Source organism: Typopeltis vanoorti, chromosome 2, assembly GCF_054136105.1.
Source record: "Typopeltis vanoorti isolate ZY-2024b chromosome 2, IOZ_Tvanoo_1.0, whole genome shotgun sequence".
Taxonomy (NCBI): Eukaryota; Metazoa; Arthropoda; class Arachnida; order Uropygi; family Thelyphonidae; genus Typopeltis; species Typopeltis vanoorti.
In genome coordinates this window covers 37,692,902-37,719,966 of record NC_143550.1, presented here as the reverse complement: position 1 = coordinate 37,719,966, position 27,065 = coordinate 37,692,902, and the positions used below count along the sequence as shown (strand labels likewise).

At 34.8% G+C, this 27,065-nt stretch overlaps 1 protein-coding gene across 2 annotated transcripts in view; it reads left to right on the top strand.

Annotated features, from left to right (window-relative positions):
- Nucleotides 1-27,065, top strand: part of LOC150108930 (uncharacterized) — a 149,121-nt gene that overhangs the window by 120,760 nt on the left and 1,296 nt on the right. For both annotated transcript variants that reach the window (XM_090404370.1, XM_090404379.1), the window contains one exon: nucleotides 20,498-20,913. In XM_090404370.1, the coding sequence (XP_090260496.1) occupies nucleotides 20,498-20,913 (416 nt within the window). The remainder of the gene's footprint in view (nucleotides 1-20,497; nucleotides 20,914-27,065) is intronic.

Genomic DNA, 27,065 nt, shown 5'->3' with positions numbered 1-27,065 from the left:
TCTCATAGTATATTCTCGATGCGAACATAATAGTTTGTATTATAATCATAAGGTATTTATATATTTTACTTTTGTTAATCTATATTTTTCCATACAGTTAAATTTAAACAGCTTAGTGCTTTGAGTCTCTGTGATTAATTCGGTATCGACAATGCCCTTTGGTCTGAAAAACTGGGTTCGAATTCTCGTCGAACGAGAACTTTTATCGGTGAATTTGAAGTGACGGTTATTTACCGGTTTCATATAGAGGTGATGTTTTTCATGCCTCAGAACAGACAAACCAGCTAGAAGAACTCACACAATTTACAGACACAATACACTGACCTCGTAGTTGCGCGGGCTGGAGATCGAAAACGCCCAACCAACTCTGATATTTTATTAGTCTTCAGAGACTATTCTTTTACTTAATTCGGTAAAAGATAAAAAGATATACTCGTGTATCTTTTATCTTTCATAGTTCCTAGGTATTTAAATTTCATTATTTTTCCAATATTTTTCTCTTGGTTTTAATTTACATTCTGATTGGTTCTTTTGCAATTACCATTCCCCTCCATTTCTCAATTGATATATTCATGTCAGAACTGCACCATATCTGTTGGCATTTAAATAGGTGCATTCGTAGATCATCATCAATTCCTGAACGCGAGATTACATCACATATTCAACCAAATTTAAATGTTTCTTTTTTATTTTTATTCCATCCAGTTTCGTGTGCTGAAGAGTTACGATAATCACGACGAAAGAATTGAGTTAACCATGTAGCTTACACATCATTCCATATATTCCCCACGAAGTGTTACAACGCTACCGCGTCATTTGCAATCCTCTGAGAAAGAAACTCTTTCCCTTGTTGCACGAACCAGTCCTCAGCTGCAGATATGACTTCATCATCTGTGGTACATTTTGTTCTTTTCAAGTGTTTCTTTAAAGTGGGCAATAGGAAATAGTCAGATGGTTCAGGTCTGGCGTTTTTTCTTCAGTACCTCCTTCACTTCCTTCAGAACTGTTGAATAAACTGCTTCTGTAATAATAGTTTCACCATTTTTGAGGTACCATCCAGGTCCCAAAGGGCAATGGCAAGAATCTTCCATGCTGATTTTTGGGTTCGGAACTTCTTTGGCCGTGAAGATCCTTTGTGTCTCCAGTCCATTGACTGCAGTTTGGTCTCTGGGTCATAGGTATGAAGCCATGTTTCATCAACAGTCACAATACGAACCAAAAATTTTCCACATGATTTCTCAAAATGATCCAAAATCCCTTTAGATGACACCACACGTTTTCTCTTTTGGTCGGCATTGAAGCATTTGGGGATCTACTTGACTGAGAGAGCTTCTGCATGTCCAGATGTTGGTGGATAATGACCCCCCCAACTCGGATATCCACAGAGTCTTTGCAATGTTTTTGGCTGCTATTCGTCATCATCAAGGATCAAAGCATGCATTGCATCGATGTTTTCAGGTGTGATCGCTGTGGAAGGTCTTCCTGACTTGGGGGAATCTGTTGTTTCAGAATGTCCAATTTTAAATTTGGCCACCCATCTGCCAACTGTTGGATATGCTGGGGCACAGTCCCTTAAAGTCTCACACAAAGTTTGGTGAATGTCATTTGCGGCACGAAAAACCTCTGTCTTTAAATTTCTTCAAAACCTGGGACATGTCTTCTTATATATCCTAAAAGAAAAAGAACAAATTATTACAATTTGGTAAAACATGGTGGTTAAAGGATTTTAAGATATGTTCTTTCTTGTGGTTATATAAGTTGCTTTAATATTATTTTTGTTCTAGGTGTTTATCAGAACTTATCGCCCTCCCTCGTGTATCTTTGATCGTTTAGATAATTCGCAACGGTATATATTTCTTGAAGTAGTATACATTCAGCACACCCTGTAATTATTCTGATTCTATTGGAAACCTTCTCTGATCAATGAAACATAAATAATGGTTTACTGTATTTCTTTTCATTATTATTTGCTTGACTCCACAAACGTATTTATTCGTTTTCTGCACATGATCTCTCCTTACAGAATCTTTGTTGTTCATCATTATAATTTAGTCTGGATTCAAAGTCTTGTTTGATAAACTCTTATTCATATTTTAGCGTGGTGCACAGAACGTTTATTCTCGATAATTTTTGGGTTCGGATTTTAGTCCCTTTTTTAAATACTGGTGCTGTAATATTCATTCTCCAGTCATTTGGAATTTATCTTTTCTCAAAGATATATATTTAATGAAATTTCCCATGTTTTCATCATTTCCAGCTTACTTTCTATGCTTCAGTTTTGTGATGACAGATTCTATTAAATTATCATTTATTTCAATTTTTATCTCTGTTTCCTTGTTCTAGTATTTCGGACATCTTTTCCATCGACTTCGTATAATTTGGTAAAATAGTTTTCCCATTGTTCTTTTCTTTATGGCTGGTATATTTATGTATTCACAAATTTCTTTTCTTTGGACATGGTTCATTCTCCGCATTTGTTTCTGCTCCCAACAAGTTATATTCCAGCTGTTTAGAGTAACCTTTCTAATATTTTTGCTTTATCAGTTCGTTTTGAATTTTTCCCAGTGAAAATCTACATATTCCTCAAGGTTGATAACATTTTTTCTCTTTTAATCTATTTTGGTAAAATATTCTTAACTGTTATTTTATAATCGATGATAATTTCCAAGTTTGCACTTTTGATATCCAGTATTTCATTTACTTTTACTGTTCCATTTGTTATTATATAACCTACGATAAACATTTCTATTTATCATAGGTTATATAAACTAGTTATTTTGTATTGACTCTTCTGATTAAATAAAGTATTATTTATTCTGCGAGTGTATTCGTTATCTCATTACGTTGTTTTCAGTCCTTGCATTTTAACTCTCCTATTATTAATTTAGCTAATAATTGTTCACAGTTATCTGTAGCATTTCATAAAATTCTTAAGTTTATGTTTTCAGTTTTCCTTTTTTGGGACTCTAAGCACCAATTATATTCAGAATTTTATTTTTTTTGTAATTTTATTTTCATTTTCAGTATTTTCACATACACATTTCCATTATGTTGTTGTAATCCTCGTTTATTATTATTATTATTATTATTATTATTATTATTATTATTATTATTATTATTATTATTATTATTCCTGCTTTAGCTCCCTTGTTTCGCTACTCCACTGAAAAACATGTAATATTTATTTCATTTATACATTATCTTTCTTTTTTGTTTCTGATATACATGCTATTTTTATATTTTGCTAATCCAATTTTTCAATTAATTATTTTTGTGTTTTTCATTCAAGCAACGAATTTTCGAACTTCCAATCCTGAACGTGTTCTGTTTCAATATCTTTACTGTTGTTCTTTCTTTGCCAAATCCGTCTGGAAACTCCTGCTACATTTTGTTTTGTTTCTTTGATCGTTTCATTTTTACATCATTGAACTGTTGCTAGCGCTACTTATTGTTGATTCTCCTGTTTTAGTAACCCTTCTAGTACTTGACACTACCAGCATACATCGTCCATCCATTCTCTGACCATATTGAGGTAGCAGTTAGGATTAAGAAAGAAAGAGAGAGAGAGAGAGAGAAAGAGAGAGAGAGAGACTATTTATCCAAATTAATCCAATCTTAAATTCACTTCTGCAGTTTTGAAAAATCGACATTGTCCTCTATTTAATGTTATTCAAAAAACGTCAGTCATACAATCATACCACTCGCTTATAGCGCCAAATATCCCCTGGTAGTAGAAATTTTATTATTTTTAATCTTCTGTAAATAAAAACTCGATGTTTCAGAGTGTACCTACCTACACCAATTTTGGTTGAATTTCGTCCAATACATTTTTTTTTGCTACAGAAATCTGCGCACCTCCTCTTTAATTATGGCCATCCTATACTTTAATGTATGATAAGCCGTATATTCAATTTATGGGTGCAATTCGTTAATGCTATAAACTAGTCTTTTTTTCCCTTTCACGAAGCATTTTAATAAGACGACTCCGTTGAGTTCATTATGTGTGTGAAGATTCCACCTGACGATGTTGTCCCTCCCCACACACACATACACACACGCGCACTCTTCCTCGAAACGAAATACGAGAACCATGGAGATCATTCTAGCATCGTGAAACAATGGAAAATTATTACTGGTATTCGCAGCATCCACTAGTAAAGTAACTGACGTAGCAAAGTTATGGTTTAGTGCGATATGCCCCAACACTGGCACTTTATATCTATTAGCTAGAAGAAAGTTTCAGAAAACAATCGGTAAATAAAGGTGATTTTATAAATCTCTTGGCTGGACTAGGGATTTTAGTATTTGTAAATATAGTACTACTGGGAATAGAGTAATTCGAATCGATACGGTTTGTGCCTGTTTCTTTCAGAGAAGAGAAAAACCTTAATGTTTATTATCATGCTTCGTTTGCTCTTCGAAGACGTCTGTTTCCTTTAGTTTTAATACAGATTCCTTAGTCTCTTTCGCCTCATCTCAGTGCCGAAGTTCATTGTGTGTGTGTGTGTGTGAGAGAGAGAGAGAGAGAGATTGAAAATGAGTTAGAAAAGTTGTTCGTAAGTACGTAATTTGTAGCTTACATTTTAAGCTTTCGATTTTTAACTGAGATCACTGAACTTTGATTGTCCCCAAATAATTTTAAGTAATTAGTTTTCATTATCGGTTTTCTCTTTTAATAATTATCACGTAGTTTGTAAGTATATTGAAATTGAAATTCTATAGTTGATTTAAGGGATTTTGCTTCAGCAGAAAACTTTGCTGGTCGTATTGGCAGAGTCGTTAACGCACTCCCTCCCTAACCAGCCACAGATCTTGGTTTAAATCCTTTACTGCAAATCATAGAAATGATCAAGGATGTACCGTGGCTGTACACAAAAAGTAAATCTATAATATGATATCGGAATACAGATACCCAGAAAATCCTTATAAGGAAATACGACAGACCAAGCGACTATTTTGGTCCATTTTTATTTAACATAATCATGGATGACATAATAATAACAACATTTAAGAAACAAAAATTAAATGGAATAAAAATATCAAAAAAGAACATTTAAATTTCGTTGGATATTGCAGATAATGTAAACATGATTTGCAAAAAAATGAAGATCTCAAAACGTAATTATTCAAACTGTAACAGATATGAAGCAGTTTTAATATGCAAATATAAACAGAGAAATCAAAAACAATAGTGATTACAAACGAGCCAGTCAGATGTAATTTAGAACTAAATGGAAAAATACTGAAACACATAATAACTGAGAGAAGTGTAAAATATAACAGGACGAAATAAAAGAACAATCCCTTAAGGCTAATGAAATATCAGGATGTTTCAAATCATGGAAAAATAATCGAACAAAAGTAACAATGTAAAGTATTGTTGAACGACTCGTATATGCAGCAAGAATTAAAGTACCATGGTGAAATTCTAATTGTTTTAATAAACATTAGCGTATTTCCTACATTCGTTTTTGTATTATTCATTTAAAGTGTTATTATTTTGACAAAACTCCCGATAAATATAACTGTGTATACTATAATTTTATCGCTTCAAGATAAATAAGAATTGGAAATTGTTCGAAAAATATTTGACACAATAATTATTGACACAACCGATAAAGTACTTCTTTTTTTAAACAGTGTAAAAGACACAATACACTGACATCGAGAACTCCTGGAACGTTTTAATAACATCATCTTAAACCATAAGTGCAATATTCCACCGAAATCATCCTCAAGCGAAGAGATGCATTTCAAAAATGAATTCTCTGGAATATTGTAAGAGAAAAAAATGATTTAATATTTACATCCTGCATCTTTTCAAGATGTTTGTTTCCAGTAAGAGAACATTTACAGTTATGCTCGCATTTCGAATACGGAATCAAATATAGTTTCTCCCCGCTATCCGCAATAGTAATTTTAACCCTCCTTCCATATCCCTCTTCAAGAAATCAGATTGCTACAATAGGATATTATGCATCAGAATCCAATCTATACGAGATTTTGGCAGGCATTAAAGATGGTGTTTCGCAATGTACTGTTCACTTGATAGTTTCGCTGATCCACTGAGATAGCCTCTTTGTATTGCAATTCAAATTTACGAGATTTATAAAGAATGAAATAAGGGCTCGTGAATGTTGTTTGTAGCCATTTTATTAGGAATGCAACATATCTCTTCAAATAACTCATTTTCTCTGTTATTATTATCATGGATAAGTTTTTTTAGTTGCAAAACAACACTAAAGAAACACCATTGGTATCTGTTTTAATACTAGCATCTGCGGCAATACTCTAAGGTTATTTTTAGAGCATAAATATTTACTCGTGCATAAATATTCACAAGTACTATGTACCTGTTTTACCAATAACTTAATCATATATTAATTGTAATTGTTGTGGAGAGTTATGTTTAGCTACTTTACAAAGGAATCACGTTGAACATGGTGCTTCGTTATCAGAGCATATGACTGGAAATCAGTGAGGGATGAAGTGATTTTGTTTCTCACATAATTGTCTGGAGTCGCTAGCTGTACTTGCCTGAGCTCATGTGTTGAATATTGATAAACGGTTTTTATTACTGTCAATTGCAAGATATCGTCAACACCTGAGGAGAATAATAATGACAATCATAGTTGTGTTGATATAAACGATTTTTGCCAATTACATAACCCGATAGGAGTTTCAGATGTAGTTATTTCTTGCTGTGAGCTGTAGTTTAAATAACTATTGCTTGTTTTAATTGTGGAAAGAAACGGTTGTTGGTTTGGACATACAAAGAGAAAATTTACTGAACTATTCGCGTGCCAAAAGGCACACTCTTTAATTAAATATAAAATTAGCAGGTTTATTTTATCCGTATTATTTTCTTTTAGGAAGAAAGATGAACTTAATAGTGTATTGTTCAGTTCATAAATGATTTGATGTATCTTTTTTTAAATATATTTATATGTCTGTGATTTGGAAGAATTTCTAATTTTTGATACCATATACCATCTGTTTGAAGTAAGTATCGAAACACATCTGCACCTCTGTTTTAGAAAAAAAAAAAAAAACAATTCTAGAAATTTATCCCTGTCAACACGTGTGACCTTATCTTGCTATATTTAGCAAAATGATATATCCATAGAGTCGACTGTGCATTTATACCCTGTCAACCGCCAGTGAACAACTTAACGAATTATAAAAGAGGGATTATCACAGGATACCACCATATTAGTGGCCTATCCACTAACACGATATTAGTGGCGCTTATCCACTAATTTCCAGATAGTCTACAAGAACAAAGAGGGTGATGCATCGGGAGTTCCAGTTGGAAATGATCGAAACAAGAGTTCAAGCAGAAATCTATATAGGGATTACAGGTTAGTAAGAAAAGCGAGTAAAGAGTTGCCCACTCAGTTTCTGGGGAAAGAACAATCGCACGTAGTGGTCTAGAGCTATTTCTCCTAGTATGAAAACCTTCCAGATATTAGAATGGTTACAGGATGAGGAGTATAGTAACAGAAATTCGTGTTAGATCAGTGTGTGCCAAATAATTCTAAATGGTGCAGTGGTTATGCTGAAGAAAGAACAGCCCTTCTTTTTTTTCTCAAAAATGAATGCAAGTAACGACTCATTTCACTGAGGAGTATAAGGGCAAAGACTGCACGCTAAAGGATTATTGTTTTCAACAGCAGAGCAAATGTGGCGCGGTTTCACAAGCTGTCGTATTCGTCATCAGTCAGTTGGTTTTAATCGCAGCACAAGAGCATCGGAGATCAATCGTGTCTCTCATTGGAATGGTAGAAACACAACGCTGAACGGAAAGGGTCAAGCAGGTCACATAAAATGATAGAATGGAGTCCGAGGTAGAATAGAAAAGGTTGAGAATAGATTCTCTTGTGATGTTTGGGGGGGGGGGGGTTATTTAATGAATTAACACGCATGTTTAAGTTTGTTCATTTTTTAAGGAAAAATTATCTAGTGAAGAGCTATCAGAGATTGAAAAAACACATGGAATGATGACACAAGATATAGGTCCCATATCATACAGGGTGCGTGAGTATTATGGTTGTCAAGGATGCTTCGTTTTTGTTTTTCGGATTATAACCTCTTGTCTTAGTACTCAAAATTAATTCTGAATGTTTTATTGATATTCTGGAGCAATTCTGTGTTGCCTACTCCGTGGCGGTTCTGTCAAAATCTAGTTTATTATCAACATGGTAATGTACGTACCTTACTTTGAAGCCAACAGGGACATAGCTTTAAGGATTGAGGAGTTTTTTCAAAGAGATTGTACCTCCGGGAAGAGTTAGAAAGGTGGGTCACATGTTTGTTTGCTTTTTCAAGGAACACACAAGTAAAAAAAGATTCCTATATTCGAAACCATACACATTTTAGACACCTTTTTTTCCAGTTTCTTTCCTTCTTGTACTCAAAGAAGAAAGACGTCTTCTTTGAGTACAAAGCGCCCAGGAGAAGACACACAATGGGAGTTTTCCTCTTGCAGCACGTCGCATCGCTCGCTCCGCAAATCCCACATGAATTCATATGATTTAAATTTTTTACGAAACATTTTTAAATTCACCTTTCTCCTTTGAGTTATCGAATTTTTATTTAGTTAAAATGTCTAGTTCTTTTCGTTTTAACATTTTTAGGTAATTCACATTCACGAGAGGTTGTAAACATATAGTAGAGTGGACTAAGGATTTTCTAAAAAAAAAAAAATTCATTTTTTAATTGCGAAACTTGCCTAACTACAGTTGGTCCCCCAAATATAGTTTAACAAACTTTCACGTATGAATTATCCATGTTTTATCGGGAAATAAAACTAATTCAAATAATAGTAATAAAGTGGCTATGTGTAATTAAAAATAATTGTACTCCCAAAGTTTCTGCTTGAAAAAGATAATTATCCATTGATTTCGACTAACTTTCTGTTGAAAATCCTGTGCTTAAAGCAACAATAATAGCTAATATGTCATTTCTAGAAATTTGTCTTTGGTGCTGGTTGAGAATTAAGGAGAAATTTTTATGATAGTAAAGAGTTTCATCGTAAGAATACAATTCATTATAACATGCAAATGAATCGTAATAATTACATTGGGAATCGTATTATAAGTACTGTTAATTACGCTAATAAAACACAAATTCCTTACATTTTAATGGGGACCTATGCTATCTCGTAAAACAATGAAACCAATTCGTCAAACTAATTGCATTTTTACGTATTTGAGGTTATAGTATTGTGATATAAATTGTGATAAATCTACCATCAGTTTCAACTAAGACTTTTTTTGTTTGAAATATATTCGGGGATTGAGTGTAATAGTTAAACATCTGCTTCAAGACATTGCATGCAAAAGGAGCATTAGTCTCTTTAACTATGCAACAAAATGCTGATTATAAAGTTCCCAAATGGATTATGTGCTTATTAGCATACATCTATCGGCCGACTTGGTTCTTGAAGATAATTTCGGTAACTATTGGGTTCCTATTAATGTTTAAGTATTTCATGGCTATCATTAGAGTTTCTTTATTGGGTTTTTTATGAATTAAATTATCTGTATTTATTAATCACCTGTGCATTTTCTGAAAGTTGAAACTATTCTTAGATAGCCATAACGCATTGGCCACAGCTTTAGTTGCTTAAATCATAATACCGATGTCTCAGTAGATTTAAGAAGTACGTAGTGTTTCTCCGAGTATGAGTATTAGATAAGATCAGGAAGATTGCTTTTTTTATCCCATAGAAATTCCCTCGACTACTATCCTATTCCCTCATCCATACGGCTATTGGGGGGGGGGGTAGCTATATGCTACCATACTAGGGAGATGGTTATGAGTAAGGTAGTTTCCCGTTGCCTTCCTTGCTATACCCTCTTCAGTACACCCTCTGTTCAAAAAAAACCGAACTTTTCGAAAATAGAAGAAACTAGTGGCGACACTTGTTGTATCTTTTTGTTGTGGAAAGCCGCAACCTTCATTAGTGTTGTGTCAACTGTTTATGACATTTGTTTCATTAGAAGCAGAGTTATAGTGCCACGCGTGGCAGTGTGTTTGACAAAAGGTCGGAAAATGAGTTTCAAACAAAGAGCTGCGATTGACTTTTGTGTTAAACTTGGCAAAAGTTTTACCGAAACGCATCAAATGCTTCAAAAAGCATACGGTGATGAATGCTTATCTCGTACTCAAGTTTACGAGTGGTTTCAGCGATTTCAAAGTGGTCTTGAGACGCTTGAGGACGACGAAAAGCCGGGCGGTTCAAAAACTGGACTGAGCGAAGTTAACATCCAAAAAGTGCGTGATCTCATCAAAGAAAACCCGAAATCGTCCGTGGGATTGATTGAAGATAAATTGGGGATTCCAAAATCAACTGTGCAAAACATTTTGACCGAGAGTTTGGGCCTTCGTAAATTGAATTCGCGATTTGTTCCCCCACAACTTGACCGACGACCAAAAAATGTATCGAATTGAACACTGCAAGGACCTCATTAAAACCGCTCTTAAGGACTCAAACTTCCTTGAAACGATCGTTACTGGTGATGAGACGTGGTTTTTTTGAGTATAAGCCCAAAACAAAGCGCCAGAGTGCTGAGGGAGGCCACCAGAAGAGGGGCATCCGAAAAAAGTCGCTTGAGAAGTCAAAAGTAAAGACAATGCTGATTTGCTTCTACGATTCCAAGAGCATTACCCACAAAGAATTCGTTCTTCTGCCCGACCAAACGGTCAATGGTAAGTTTTATCTCAAAGCTTTGAAGCGATTGATAGCGAGAATTCGTCGCGTCCGGCATGAATATCGTGACGACCGGCCGTTCGTCAAAACACACTGTCAACTCTTGGCACTATAACTCGGCTTCTAATGAACCAAATGTCAAAAACAGTTGACACAACACTAATGAAGGTTGCCACTTTCGACAACAAAAAGATATAACAGGTGGCGCCACTAGTGTCTTCTATTTTCGAAAAAGATCGGTTTCTTTTTGGACAAAGTTTGTATATTTTATGACTATAGCCGTGTGTATTCACGGGACTGGTTTGCTTGTTTTGAGAGATAAAATAAACCGAGATACCGGGAGAAAAAAAAACCTTCGCCTCTGTATGAGACCAGATAAAAGTTCCTCACGTCACTGGCTAGAATCGAACCCAGAGAACTTCATTTATAAAGACTGAGCTACGGAGATGCTTCTCGGCTACGACTATAACGAAATGTGGCGAATAGCTACTTACCGATTCCCCCCCCCCCTAAAAACGGGGGCGGGGGATAGAGAAGTTTTGCTTGCTTCTTTTGTGGAAAGAAACGGATTTTTAAATTTATCCATCCGTTCTTTCTTTATAGAATCAATTTCAAATTGTTTAGTAGGAAGACATTTGATTAAATATTTTTTTTTCATTCCATCTGTAAATCGAATCAAGATTCCTACTTGCAATTGCCCTTAAATGTTCCGTAAACCTCAACTAAAAGGCCAATTCACTATTACGCGAGTACATGTAATAATCTTAGCAAGCCCGTGCATTTATACACTTATGTTAAGTTACGTACTAATAATCTCTGGTGTGTAGCTAACGCATTCTCTCATATTCATTTCACGCGGTAAACAACAGCTGTTTGTCGTGTCAAGAGAATTCCTCGGAGAATATAGACGGTAAAGGTATAGCGTGATGCCCCGGTAACAAACAACGCAGATTGTTTAGGTAAACTTGGCTACTGTATTCTGATATCTGTGAATAACAGCGAGATGGTACAGCATTGCTCGGCCGGCTAGGAATTTCAAATGACGCTTAAGTGATTGTAGGATATTTACTTCAGACTCTCTGAGTGCTTCTCATACGTAATAGAGAAACAGCCGTAAGGTTGCGCGCATTTGTTTACTTCCAACTGAAAGAGGATGCTGGTCAAAAAAGAAAATCAAAAAATAAAATAAGAAACACCATTAACTGAGACAGTTGAAGAACGAGATATTTCAAAAAAGAAAAACAAAGATAATAGAAATGGATAAGAATGATGAAGAGCCGCTACTCTTGATTGTATAATCATTGTCAGACAGGATTCTCTTGGATTTCAGTAGAAAAAAAAAATAACAGAGGAAAGAATCTGGAAGTGCACACACTTAGAATCTCCACACACATATAATGCATCTTTATTCTTTTGCAAAAATCAATTTTATGTTAAAATCATCTTGAATTTCTATTTTAAGAAAATACGTATTTTTTTAAATAGTATCCTTTTATCCCAGAGGTGAATATATTAACATTAGTATTAACTCCAAATCAAGTATTTTTCGACAGTCGGTCAGATATGGAAGGGTTTCTTTCTACTCTCGAAAACGCAGATTTTTCATCGAAAACAGAGCATACTAGCCCAACAACAGATAAAAGGTACACGTTACTGATTGACGGAAATTAATTTTCATTCGTTTGCATCTTATTCGTTGTCTCTGGAATGTATAAGAGTCAAAATCGAGGTGCTAAGTTCTCTGATTGATTTTAAAAAATCAGTTCTTTTTGTATTTCTATTATATATATATATATTAAATTTGTATATTCAATTTGTATATTTTCGCCCAGGAGCTAGTTCCGTTCAGTTTAGCCGAAGGAATCTGTCAAACAAATCAAAATAAAAATTGCCACTAATGAATTTTGGTAAGAGACTGTTGTTGGATATTTTCATCGTGCCAATTTAAAGCAAAACGTTCGTTATTGAAGCGCATGGAAAGAATCCTTGTTTGCTTCAGGCTGATGTAGTGACATCACAAATTCACAATGTTTTGAAGGATTAGCAGAGTGAACTTTCTATGCGTGAAATTGCAAACTATTATGTGCCTTGGCTTACTCTCATACGATTTTTTGGATATGATCTAAGTTTTATTTGTAGAGTATGTAATAACTTACGCCTTTAAATACTTCCGATGTCATGAGCCATTTTAAACTCTGCATAAGCGACTATTGTTGGAATTTTGGAATGAATTCTCCTTCTTTTGACATGCGCAGAAGTGTCGAAGGATCTTGTATCTGTGGGCGTACTATATCACATGACCTGCCGCAATCTTAAATGACCGTACATCGCTAGTTGAGCATTTATCAACAACGGGCTTTCTACTAGTAGAAAAACATGGCAATTAAATTAAAATACCAAGAAATTATATTCGTGTTTAATCCTTTATCTAACTGTAAGCAAATAAAGTTTGCTCATGATTTATCTTCATGACAATGTTACTACTTATAGAAGCTAATGACTTCACATTACTTGCCTTATTGATACTACTCAGTTCGGTTTCTACTTTTATTGACGTCTCATCAGTGGACGTCAGACCCACAACACATAATAAAAAATGCTGCAAAACCGTCTCGATATTTTAGCCGATATGAAATCTTTTTTTTCCATTGCTGGCCTAGGAGAAATTCTACTCAGTTTACGATAATCAAAAAACTATTTTCAGATCCTTCTGTTATTGTGAGTGTGTGTGCAATCTTCTAAGTATAAACATATCCCAACAATTTCTGAAATAATAATCGGACCAAGCCTGACTAGGGCATCCGAGATGGGGAAAAAATTCACAGCAATGCGAGCATCATTAAAGAAGACAGAGGCGTTGTGAGGTAGAATCGGATTAATGTTGACAACAGAGACAAGCCATTCTAAAGGAGCAGTTAAGAATGACAGCAGTTTGTGCTGACTGGATGCCAAGTCTGTTAATCCCAGAGTAAACACGATAGCCTTCGTGGCATGTGAAGAATGGAAAGCTCCTTTTACTAAGCTTAGAAATCATTGCTTTAAAAAAAAAAAGTGGCGACTCAGAGACAGACCCAGTGTGTAGTGAGAAAACCGCGACACATACACGATTTAAAGGTGCTTTCGCTGATGTTTAAGATTTCGTTTTTCAGACATAAAAAAAATGGCAAATAATGTGAAAAGGGTTAGTTTTAAAGGTTGAAAGACTGAATGCATGAGGAGGGTGCCTTATATTTATAAGAAATAATAATAAAACTCGATTTGTTATGCTTTATGACTATTTTAATAGAATTTATAATAAGTGACTATTTTTATAATTTATACATTTAGATGTCTTGTCAGAATAAATGTAAAATTCCAATCTGCTTATATTTACAGTTTTATGCGAGTACTTGCGTTATTATTATATATTTATGTTGGCAATAATTGCCAGTTTCGTTTATTGAAACTGAACAGAATCTATTTTACTGAATTATTATCAAAACGGAACATTCAATGATTTATCAAGTCTTTCATACTTCACAATTTCAAGTCGGTATTAAGTCAAGTAACTACTATTTAACTAAAGAGAAACCATGTCATTATGAGCCAAATGAACCACAAATAGAAACCTGGCAGCCTCACCGACTAAACTTAAAAAAAAAAAAAAAAAAATCAATTCCAATGTATTTTGAATTAGCTCAATGTGCAGTGCATATCAAGGGCAAGGAACACTGACATGGCGGCAAGGAAACACTGGCATTGGTATGGCTTATATTAATGACCTTAAGTGTTTTTTTTAAATTTTTTTTATTTTTATTTATTTATTTAAATGTAGTGGCAGAGACTGTGGCTATTAGAAAGACGATACCAAGAATCTGCGCACAGCACAGATTCTAGATATCTTCAACTGACTAAACCTCTGTAGCCATAACATTAGTAATATCTGATATATTTATATCATAGCAATAAACTATATATTTATTTATTTATTTACCCAGTGTGGCACGAGAAATATTGAAGCATTGGCTTCCTAGACTAAAACGAAACCGAGTATTGCATATCTTTAAAACATGATACTGTACTGTACTGAAATAAAGAGCCAAAAGGCTTCACTTCGGCGATGTAAAATTATCCCACATTATTTCAGTAACTTATTGGTGCACCTTTTTGACAACTCGTATAGCAAAGTATATAAGTTCTGCTCACTACAACCTTAGTATTATTTAGGTCTACCTGCTCACTGATGAGACCTCAATAAAGGTCTAAACCGGTCTGGGTAGTGACCTTCCCCCATAATGTATAACATCATATATCTCCTAGGAGATGTGTTTACATTATGGGAAACACTAAGGATAGTGATCACAATTTTACTCATCTTTGCTACGAGTTGGCCTAGTATTGAACCATGTGTTTAGCTTACGCTAGGATTCGCCGAAACTTTTATAATTTGCTATATATTCGGCATGAAACTCTTTGATTTCTATCTTTGAGTTTCTTATTCGGCTTTGAAATAATGTGGGATTTAATATCCCCTTAATTTAAATAACATAATACTGTAGCTGTGTTGAGTAGTTACTAAATATTTCGCTAGAGAGCAGCAGTGTGTTACTGTTGATTTGCGCATGCGTGTTTCTTGCAGTAAGTAATAATGGCCGATTACATAAGGGTCTGACAGTATAGCTTCAGAATGGGTATTCGTTCGATGAGATCTTATAAGTCAAATAATATCATTTTTAACAGAAAAGATTTCTTGCTTTGTTTGGAACTTGTTAGGGCTTACAAGAAATACTATTTTTCTTTATCCCAGCTGTCTGGATAGGAAGAAACGACATTGCATTCCTTGGCATTCATAAAAGTTGAATCACTCAGAGTTGCATTACAAGAAATGTACCGCAGATGATTTCGCGAATGATGTGAATATTGGACTCGACGAACTCGTAAATTTCATTATGAAATGTTTCTACAAAACTATCAGCTACAAAAACTTTCCAAAAAGTTACAAAAAATAAAATTTCACTTACGCCACATGGGCCTAACAGTGAAATGCAATGAAACACTGACACACCATGAGAAGTCTCGATTTGTAAGCGAAGTAGAATCATATCGAGTCTAATAGAGAATGAAAGTGAAACTTTTTTTTCTTGGATTTAAAAGAACTGATATTAATCACAAGCATAAGAATTGAGCAGTGCGTTTAGAAGTAAAGGGGAAGATTGTAGACTTCCACCCTGCCCGGAGAGTTTTATAACAAAATCAAAGAAATGTTTGGTCAATAATACAATCTGATGACCTCAATTCTTTCAAAAAAATAAAGAGGACAAAGAAGATTTGATCGAATATAATATGATCCTTTGAAAACTTGTATTCAAAACCAAATATATTCGAGATAGAATACGCTACAGGATAGTCCCCAGAGGTCATACTTTCAGATCACACACACACACACACACACACACACACACACACACACACACACACACACACACACACACACACACACACACACACACACACACACACACACACACACACACACACACACACACACACACACACACACACGGCGGTTTTTGGTTTTCAGTTTAGACGGTCTATAAAAAGCAAAAACACAAACTTCTGTCCGGCAAAATTATAGTTTGAGCACAGATCTTTGATAGGATTACACGATGTCAGAGGATTTTAAAACAAAACACAAGTATTTTTCTCGTCGGCACAGTGCACGAAACCATCACTTGTTCCCTCGGGACTCGAAGCTCTGTCTTCAGCTGCACTAGACGCATGTGTGTGTGTGTGTGTAGTTTTGTGGTTCTGAATTGGACATTTTTTGAACTGCTGAAATATTTGGATGATGTTGTAGCAAAAGGAAAATTTTCTGATAGCAATTTTATAGGTTTAATATATTATTTTCAAAAATAGAGTTTCTTAAAAAAAAACAACTCGGTATAATTGTAGCAGTACGCGTGAGTCCTGTTGATTTATCTTTAATTTTTTGCTTAGTAAAAGCTATTTTTTGCTACTTTTCCTTATCTTACAGTTGCAGGGCTCACTTTTCCGACAAACTTAAACTATGCCCTTAAACACTGAAAAGCATTTTTTTTTCTTCGGCAACGTTCTTCTTTCTACGTAATATTTTAGAAATTCTTGGAGCATCTGAAGTTTGCAGATATCTCCTTGGTAACTAATGTTTAAATATAATAGCCATAATAAACTAGAAAACTCTGTTCTCAAGTAAAGTTCATGTACACATACTGGCCACTGAACTAGAAACCTTTATGCAGATGTACGTAAACGTTATTTACGTTATTTATGCAAAATACTTGGTCACGTGAGTAACTACGTGTTCTAGACAACTGATCGCAATATGAAAATTAAAGGATCTCCGGAGTTCGATAGAGGGCTTATTGTGGGTGTGCCTGTCTGCCTGCAGCCACGATTTTGAAAGCAGAAGAGCTGATTGGTTTCTCAAAGGATCAGATATTCTGGGTGTTTAATCAGGAAAATAACTCACATCGCTTGTCTCAGAGGCGTATCCTGTGGTTCTAAGAGACTCCATCTGTCAGGAACGAGATTGCCTTGTCTGAGAAGGCTTGTACGGACAAACAGAACTTCCTGTGTGCAGCAATTGACAGACGCGTTTCATGATGGCTATTCCCGACCCATATATGGCCAAACTATGCACAAGGAATTGACGTGACATCCGTATACCTGTAAGGAAACCCCTGATTTCTGCGAAGAACCGGAAAGAGGTCATATGGTCAGACTAGTCACGGTCTTATTCTGTACGACGGTAGGCATTGATTGGCAGGAGCTCGATGAAACAATGAACCCAGTTTGTCTTGTAAACACAACTCAAGATTCTGGAAGTGGTGTCGTGCTGTGGGGCATGTTCTGTTGGTACGGAAGGAGTACCTTGATATTTCTGGAAAGTCGGGTATCCTCCAAGGTATATCTGAACATTGTTGCCGATCAAGTGCATCCTGCAGTGATGACTTTTTATCCAGCAGGCGACAGTTGTTTCATGAACGACAATGCTGCTGTCCATCGCGCAATAATTGTTCAGGAGTGGTTCAGAGCGACTTTCGCCATTGCAAAGCCCTGATCTGAACCCCATGGAGAATGTATGGGACATGTTAGAAAAACAGATCAAGGAGCAAAGTCCTCTTCCGTCAAATCTAAGCCGGTTAAAAGACTGTCTGGTGAACACCTGGTATGTTGTAGATGTATATGCAATCCAACACTTGTGGAATCTATGCCAAACTACACATGTGCTGTAATTCGGGCTAAAGAAGGTCCAACACGGTATGAAATAAAATTTTATATTCAGTTCCCGATATGGGGAGTGAGGGAGGGACTGAAACGTTCTGATAAACACCTTGAACAAAAATGATATTAAAGCAACTGGTATTACCACAAGAAAGAACATATCTTAAAACCCTTTAACCCCCATGTTTCATCAAATTGTAATAATTTATTCCTTTTCTTTTTGGATATATAAGACATGCTAAACATGTCAATTCCTTCATGTGATTATCACAACTTTTCACCACACCCTCGTATTGTATTATAGTATATAATATAACATTGCCACATTTATCAAAGTCTTGTATACCTTATGTTAAAAGTATAAACATTAATGTATAATAGCATTGTATACAGGAAAAACACAGGACAGTATTATATTACTCATCTCATTCTGAATTTATTAATATTAACAATGAATAATCTAATACTTTGATAGTCAGCGTCCCCACATATTAGTAACTAGCGTGATTTTATTGACAAATCCAAATTCGACAAACCAGTTTTGATTTACATTTGTTAATTTGACACAACAACTTCCTTCGAAAGATTTTCGTCTATTCAAAGATGCGTTACTGACCTGACTTTAGCCATGATTGTCATCTAAAATTTGGTTACAAATATCAGGGTATCCATTGGCAACAGATTTTTGACAGATGCAGTAATTTCGGTGGGAAAAAAATGTAGCTTAGGTTCGACTTATGTATTTATTGTGTAGCTAATTTGTTACAGAAATACTTAAGTCACTACATAAAATAGATGTCCTTGAATACTTGGAGATAAATGAAACTATTAAGCAATAGAATGAATATTCTCTCTCTCTCTCTCTCTCTCTCTACTATGTGTATATAAACGAGAAAGAAAGAGAGAATTTTAAGAACAAAACCAAAACTTTCATCAGTTATTCTTGATCTAAATATAACATACACCTGATTTTTTTTTAATTCCCTCATGATTTAAAAGGGAAATGAGCGTGTGAATAGCACCAAAGGTCAATGCTAGCGTTAAAAAACTTAAATATGAAAGGATGAAGAATTTAATGAATACCCTCAGAATGTGAAAAGATAGAAAAAAGATAAAATTACATCGCTTGATAAAATCTCTCGCTGAAGCAGAATAGAATAATAAATAAAAAGCTGTTCTTCGGGATAATAATAATAACCCCAGGCTAGTGGTATAAACATGTTTCTATAGAAAAGTTCGGTGTTCGGATTGTTCAAGCAGAAAACAATCATTCTTCTGAGGTAATCCAATTTCTACAGTTGGCAGTGTGTGCTGTAGTTGTAGTTTAAGACAGCGAGTTTACATTCCCCCCCCCACCCATCCCTAAAAATCGAAGACATCTTGGGAGGCATTGCGCATCTTTATTTCAAATGACCATTCCGATTCTATTACAGAGGCAGTCACGTGACCAGAAGAAGAAAAAAAAACGAACGTTCTCTGTTTCTCTGTGGTTTTATTTTAGCAGACATTATTGCGTAAAAAACTAACAGTGATGTTATTGCATCTAAAAATAAATACATTTTTCTTTTGACGTTCGGTGAGTAACTTTCAACTCACGTTAGGACCTTTGGGATTTCTGCTTTTAGGATATTAGAAGGTCTTTTGAGAGTCACTCAAATGATTTCAGTGAAATCATAGTAAATTCCGCTAACCAAATATTTATTTCTCAGCATTTGCTGCTCTTTAAAAGAGGTAAAAAAAGACTTAGTGAAAAATTCACGTAAAATCGATCACTTATGATCGATTTTACGTGAAGATTTATCATAATATTAACAATTATGATAAAAATTCATAATTGTTATCTCCATAACAATTATAAATTTTTATAATTGTTGTGGAGATGATAATTGGTGAAACAAAACATTTGCTCAAAACAGTATATGATTTGATGCTATAAGAAGTTTCAGTTTAATTTAAAAGCATACCTTTTAAGATCAACGCAGAAGGGCATAGAAAAATAAAATCAGAAAATATCTATAAATAGCTGACTACTGTATCGCATATCCTATCTACCTATTGTAGCCTAGTTGTTCCGGAATTAGTTCATTATATACGTTTTCATTTGTCGCGACTTAACTTAAAAGTCACGTGATGCTCTAAGTCACGGATTAATTTGAAAGCTATCAGTTGCTTCCTTATTGGCGCCTGGTTTTAATTGCCCTGGGTGATACCATAATACAGAATAATTCCTGATCTTCAGTGTACGTTTATTAAGTCATGCGATTTTTAAATTAAAAAACAAATCAGCTTAAAATAAACTTCACATCAATGACGCAAATTAGGCCTACAATACAGCAGTTTAAATTCTCTGATTATTTATTTTTGAAATATTTTTGTGACATCACCTTTCTTTCGTTTATTGCAATACAAATTCAGCTATTTTGTTATGAATAACAATGGATTTATATAATTTGGTTCTCAAACTTTTACAACGCCAAATTGAAACTTTCTAAGCTCTTTCTTCAACCATTCTTATTTATAAGATTTTATTTTTCCTTTCAGATTCCTTACAACTTTCAAAACAGGAACGTATGCAGGACTTCGGTCATTTCGCCTTCATAATCTCCTTTCCAGATCAGCTGCTCTCCGCCGTGTTCTTGTAGAAGTGGAGGAGCCTACTCTTTCGCATCAGTTACAGTGGACTTTTGGAGCCAAATTGCGTGAACTCATCGTCACGGGCCATAATCTCGAGCGCGTTCTACCTGATGCATTTCTAGGGCTTCAAACTCACGAGCTAGTGCTAAGGATTTCCGGTACCAGTATTAGTCGTCTGCCTGAGGGACTGTTGCATTACTTGGCAGATATTCGCTACCTGACGCTAGACATTCGTGGAAACAAACTGACAACTATCGAAGAAGACGTCCTTAGTCCTGCAAATAAAGTAAGAAGTGAAGCCTTAGTTACCCAACATATCTCAGGTGAGTGCTTTTCCTGAATATCACACCTCGAGCGCATGAAGATAAAAACAAAAACAAAAAAAAAAGACCAAAACACAGTCAGCACAAACAACACTACAGCATTTGTATTAATGCCAAACATTCTAATGTATGGGGGCGCGCTTCCCTCGAGGATGCGACATCTTTTCTGGTGTGGCAACGCAAAGCAAAGGCTAAATAATAATAACTTACTAAATATTTAAAAATGTGGTCAGATGAACTTGAAAAATGTTATCAGTATAACAGATGAATTCATTGAAATTCCCTGATTTTGTAACATTACACATGTGCTGCCATCTATGATGAAATATGTATTATCATAAATATTTTCTTTAATTGTTTTATATAGAAGGATGAGACGTCAAAATTGTTCATTACAAAAGTACTAAAGTTTGGAAATCAATGTACTAATGCATGGTATTCCATAGGTTCGGAAACGTACACAGATAGATAGAAAATATAATAAATACAACGACAAATATCATCAATTATATTGCACCTACTGAATTAAACTGGGTTTGTGCATTGCAGATGTGCTACATTTTGATTGTACCACAAGAGCATGATTGAATGCAACTGTGCCGTTGCCATCGCAACAATACAGTTGTGTTCAATCAACGATTTGTCTCATAGGATAACAAGATTTATGTGTGCTTCATTTCACAACAGTTTTAGCTCCCACAGCTACACAAACAAGCTCATTAGTGTTCACATTCGGTTTAGATATTTGAAAAATGTTGAGGTTCGAAGTTTGTATCTCTATTTTTAAAATAGTAAATCGAATTTATGCAGTTGACAATAGACACGCTATTTTAGGCTTGACAGACTACACATCACACTAGCTGTGTTTTCAATAGCATTGGTGCATGCACAATACTGTGGCAACCATTGTTGATTTCTAACTGGATGATAAAATAAATAAGGGAAGACATAATTTATAAACGTATGTCTCCCCTCCAGAGGTAGCACTCACGCAATATGCTATGTGCTTTTAGAGTATCGACTACTGACTATGCTAAATATGATCTGTTAATTACTGCCGAAGTTCCTCTGCTGCCTTGGGAGTGATGGGTATGTTATATAGCCTGACGTCATCATAAGCATTGTTACTTTGCGCTTGTAACTCACTTACGTGATCCCAGTGCTGATGTTTTTCCTCTGCCTGGTGCGAAAATACCTTATAATAGTTTTTTTTTCTTGTGTTGGGCTAATAATTACCACGTTAAATATTAATGTTTACATCAGAAATTAGGCAGTGGCACACAGATAAACGAACAGAATATTTCTTTCTTTACAAGACCATACAGAAAATATTTTTTTTGAAAAAAACTTATTATTGGAAAGCTAATTTGTTTCTTTTCACGATCAGAGTTTCCATTCAACTCTTACTCCACTCATGATGATTAATAGAAAATATTTCATATTTTCTTTCTTTCATGTGGTTCAGCTACAAACAGTAGCAGCAAATTTCTCAAAAAACCGAAATCACTGATTTAGTATGGAGACCATCCAAAATCTTTCATAGCACGAATCAAATTGTAGTCCAATTCCCAAACTAACTCTTAAGTGACCACTCCATAATACTTCGTCAAATTGTAAACGATATCATTAGCAAAGAGTAGACATTTTTTTTTTTTTTTTTTTTTTTTTTTTTTTTTTGAGAATGAACTTCAGGCAGTAGTTTCCAGCTAATACGCTATAATTCTTAAACTTGTAAATTATGATACGAGCTTGGGGAATGTTGCAGTTTTGAGTAAAGAGGGGAATTGAAATATGCTACGTAATAGAAAATTAAAATACATAAAAATTAAGATACACGTTTACAAAAATAACTAAAAGACATGTTTGAAGCATTTTTACGTAATTTCAATCTTTGACATTCCGTAACATAGACAACACGTAGGAATATATTGCGTCACTATTTTCTTAAAAGCCCCATTAATTTTCTTATTTACAAATACTCCCACCCCTCCAAATCCAACATGTAAACATTGCAAGCAGACTTTTAAAAAAATTCTGGTAACATTAGAGGCTAGAGAATGAGATTGGAGAAACAGCGTCCACAAATGAGGTTGTATCTTTGATGAATTAAATAATAAACCTGTTTTAGTATATCTGTGGAAAGGTTATTATTATTATTAAGAAAGACCTCCAGGGAGTCAAGGACTCATCGAAGGAGGCCACATATCACACTTGTTCTTGAATTCATTCACACTGCTTGCTCTCACAACATCCAATGGCAATCCATTCCAATCACGCACCACCCTCTGAGAGAAAAATCTAGCCCTCACCCCCTTCTTAGCGACATTCATTCTCAGTTTCCAAGGATTCACTCTTGTCCTCTTGATGCTCTCATACCACCCCTCTTTCTCCTGTTTGCTAGTGTCTGCAGTCTACAAATTCTGAGTTTTTCTTCATAATCAGTATTCCACAATCCTGGTACCATTTCTAACACACTCTTTCTTGCATTCTCTCTCTCTCTCCAATATATCAGAATCATAACGGAAACCACGAGACCAGACCTGCGCACAATAGTCCAAGTGAGGCCTTGTAAAGAGGCAAAATAACATCCTTATCTTTACATATGAACGTTCATTTCAGTATTGCAATTATCTTTGAGTTGTATTTCCAGTCTTTGCTACATGACCCTTGAACTTCAACTTCCTATCTATTAACACCCCAAGATCCCTAGCCTCATCGATTTCTTCAATCATAATCCCACCAATATAATACGATACTTGATATCTTATCATTTATTAATATTGATTTACATTTATTAACATTGAAATGACAACTATTTTCACGTGTCCATAATTCCAGCCTATTCAAATCAATCTACAAGTACTGCATATCAGGAGTACTCCTGATTACCAACCTATCTTCGCATCATTGACAAATAGCTATACGTCTCATGTCAAATTCTCCCTAATGCCAATAGTTTATAATCCAAACTCATATTCTCTAATTTATGCAACAGTCTTCCATGCAAGTTTTAACAAAATCCAAAAGTATCATGGTGTATCCATTCTCCTTGTCTAGTTCAAAGGCAACATTGTTATAGAATGTGAGCAAGTTGCTAAAACATGACCTTCCCTTAGTAAACCCATGTTGTTCACTGTCCACCCATTTTTGAATGAGAGCCTTAACCAATTTTTCCAAAATCTTCACCACCACTACTGAGAGATCGATAATTAGATACATCCGTCTTTGCAGCACCTTTGTGCATGGATTACCATATATTCCTTCCATTTCTGCGAAATCTTCCCTCTACTGAGACTCAAATTATATAGCTTGGTCAAAGGAGTAGCCAGTTCGGCTGAAAACTCTTTTAGCATCTATGCTGATATCCCTATTGCTGAATTCTTATTCAGTTTGTGTAAGCGCTCTGATACCACGTCCTGATGCATCTGAGTTTATTCATCTATTGATATCACTGCTACCTCTTGAAGAAATTCAGATGTATCAGGAGGAGGTATTAGAGCTCTTGCACAAACTAATTGAATTATTCTGAAAAATTCTCCACACGTCGAGGATTAGTGTGAAAATTATTCACAAACACTTGTGATTCTTCTGGCCTGCTGCATATATATTTTTCACAACGGTCATCATCCTTATGCACATGGTATTCCTTTCCCATCATCCTTTCTTACGAATCTCTTCTTTATAAGATTACACATTTATTTGATTCCTGGACTATTTATTCTTCGATCTTTCGGGACAATATTGCATCACTTAAGTACTGTTTAAATGCTTCCCATTCACTCGATATTCCTCCCATCCAGCAACCGATACCAATGCACTAAACCCAGCATACCCCTCAGATGATTATAATTTCCTGCTTTGTAGTTTAGCATGAAATCTTTTCTGAATGCAACATCCATAAACTTAGCCACTTCCCAAGTGAGTACCTCATGATCACTGTCACCAACCGGAGGTAGAATAATCTTTAGCTGAAACTCCCTCGGAAACTGTAATCAAATCGAAGACTCTTTGACCTGAAGTTCCTTCTGTCACATGCTGCTTGAGGAAGTTGTTTCGCATCGATAAATTCTATCATCTCTAATACCTGATTATTTTAATTGAACTAAAGAATTATTATAGGTTACTAATGTGCTATATCATCATCATGCTTTTCAAGGATTTAAGCCTAGAGTGGTCTGTTCCGGCCTTAGAAGTCATCGTTGAATCTCTTAAGAGGACGTCCAGCTTTTCGTTTTCCTAATGGCTTGTACTTTAAGGCTTGTTTTGGTAATCTTTCTGTTTTCATTCTTTCAATGTGTTCCATCCATTAATTTATATTAATTCTTTCATAATATAATTTCTTCGTTTCTTTTGTGATCAAATAGGGTATGCATTGCAGTTTTTCTCATAAACTCCTAACATGCTATATATAAAGGAATTAGTGAATAATGTACGGAAAGCCTTTTGTAAAATTACGATATTGCAGAATACTGAAGTGTCAAAAACACCCTGATTGAAAATTCCGAGAGAGATTTTATAAAATATCGCGTCGAGGTTAGATGTACAATCGCACCTGGATGATGTCACAAATATGCATTCGAAGATTTATAAAAGAGAGATCACTGAATTCTATCTCTCACTCTCTGTCTTTCAGAAAAGGACTCTGAATGCTCTCTCGTACAGAAAGCATTTCGGCATTTTCTTAGTTTTCTCTTTTATCACATGATTTAAATTAAAATGCGTTTTTTTAATCACAAATGCTAGCAGCTTACTTGTATGATTAGTTTGAACAAAGTACTTGATGGAACGAAAATCAAGTTTTTTATTTTTTGATAAGCCAAAAAAGTCAACGAATTTTGTATTTTCCAATTTTTTTAAATATCAATATGAAAATGATATTTTGAATACAAGTTAAATACTTAGTTTAAAATGTCGATCTTTCATGTTATTTTTTTAAACTTTTCCTATGATTTTAGTTTTAAAAGCGTGAAGAAATGCAGATTTTTTTTCTTCTGTACATACGCATTATGGAATATTTGAAGGAAGCACTTTCTTTTTACCTTTTTAATAATTTCTGCAATGCGCCACATCTAAGTCTACTGCGTATTATAGACTGCTGGAGAGTTCTGTTGCGATATTTGGATTCTTAATGCAAAAACCTTCTCTGGGTTGTTCACTACTTTAACTCTCTAAAGTATTCAGGCATCGAAGCATTAAAAAGAATCAGATTTGCTATTTGAAAATGGATCGAACGTGTCTGCCACAAACAAAACTATCGCATCCCACACTGTCAAATGTTGAATTGTTTATGCATTTCAGTTTATACTTTCGTAGTGGTAATATTCGACAAATGATTATGACCAGATCACACGCTACCTTTCACGTGTTTAGAACAAGAATGAGCAAATTACCTGCCAGATCCTTTCTGAACGCGATATATGTACAGAAGCATAAAAAAGAGGGTGAGAATAAATACGTTCTAGGTATGGGACTACAATAAAACAACAGAGTGAATATCAAAGACTTTTAAGCATATGTTACGTTTATCGAGGAGTGAAGACAATTGTAAATGGCATTTCAAACGTTTGATAGATTTCCATTGAGACCATGAGGAATACCTAAAAGAGAAGACTGTACTTGGAACAAAGAAAACTAGAAATGATAGAGATGTGAATAGCATTCTTTATAACGTTTTGTTTCTGTAAAATCAAAAGAGAAAACTTCTCTTAGACTCAAAGCTCTCGTGTGACATTTGAATTTGTTGTTTGTCCATCAATTTCCTTATCACAATATTAACTATTCATTAGCTATTTAAAATTATTGATGTGTGATTAGAATAAGACTTCCCCTTATCTTTAGAACGATTACAGTCACAAGGAACTTGGTAGACAACCAGGGAGAGCTAGAGGAGACCGTTTATCTTTTGAAAATGGAATCATGCTGATGATTTGTTAATAGGAAGAAAACTGTTCACTAAGTTGTACTTAAGAATTCTGGAAATGGGTTCTGAGATGCCAGAAACTCATCCAAACAGAACTCCCATTTTAAAATTATTTTAGGGTGTTAATAGTTTAAATCGGTTTAAATAAAGCAAATTGTAAAATATTCTATATTTACTTATATTTTTATAATTTGACAGTTTGCATAAGACAAACAGCAGTTCTTTTTGAACT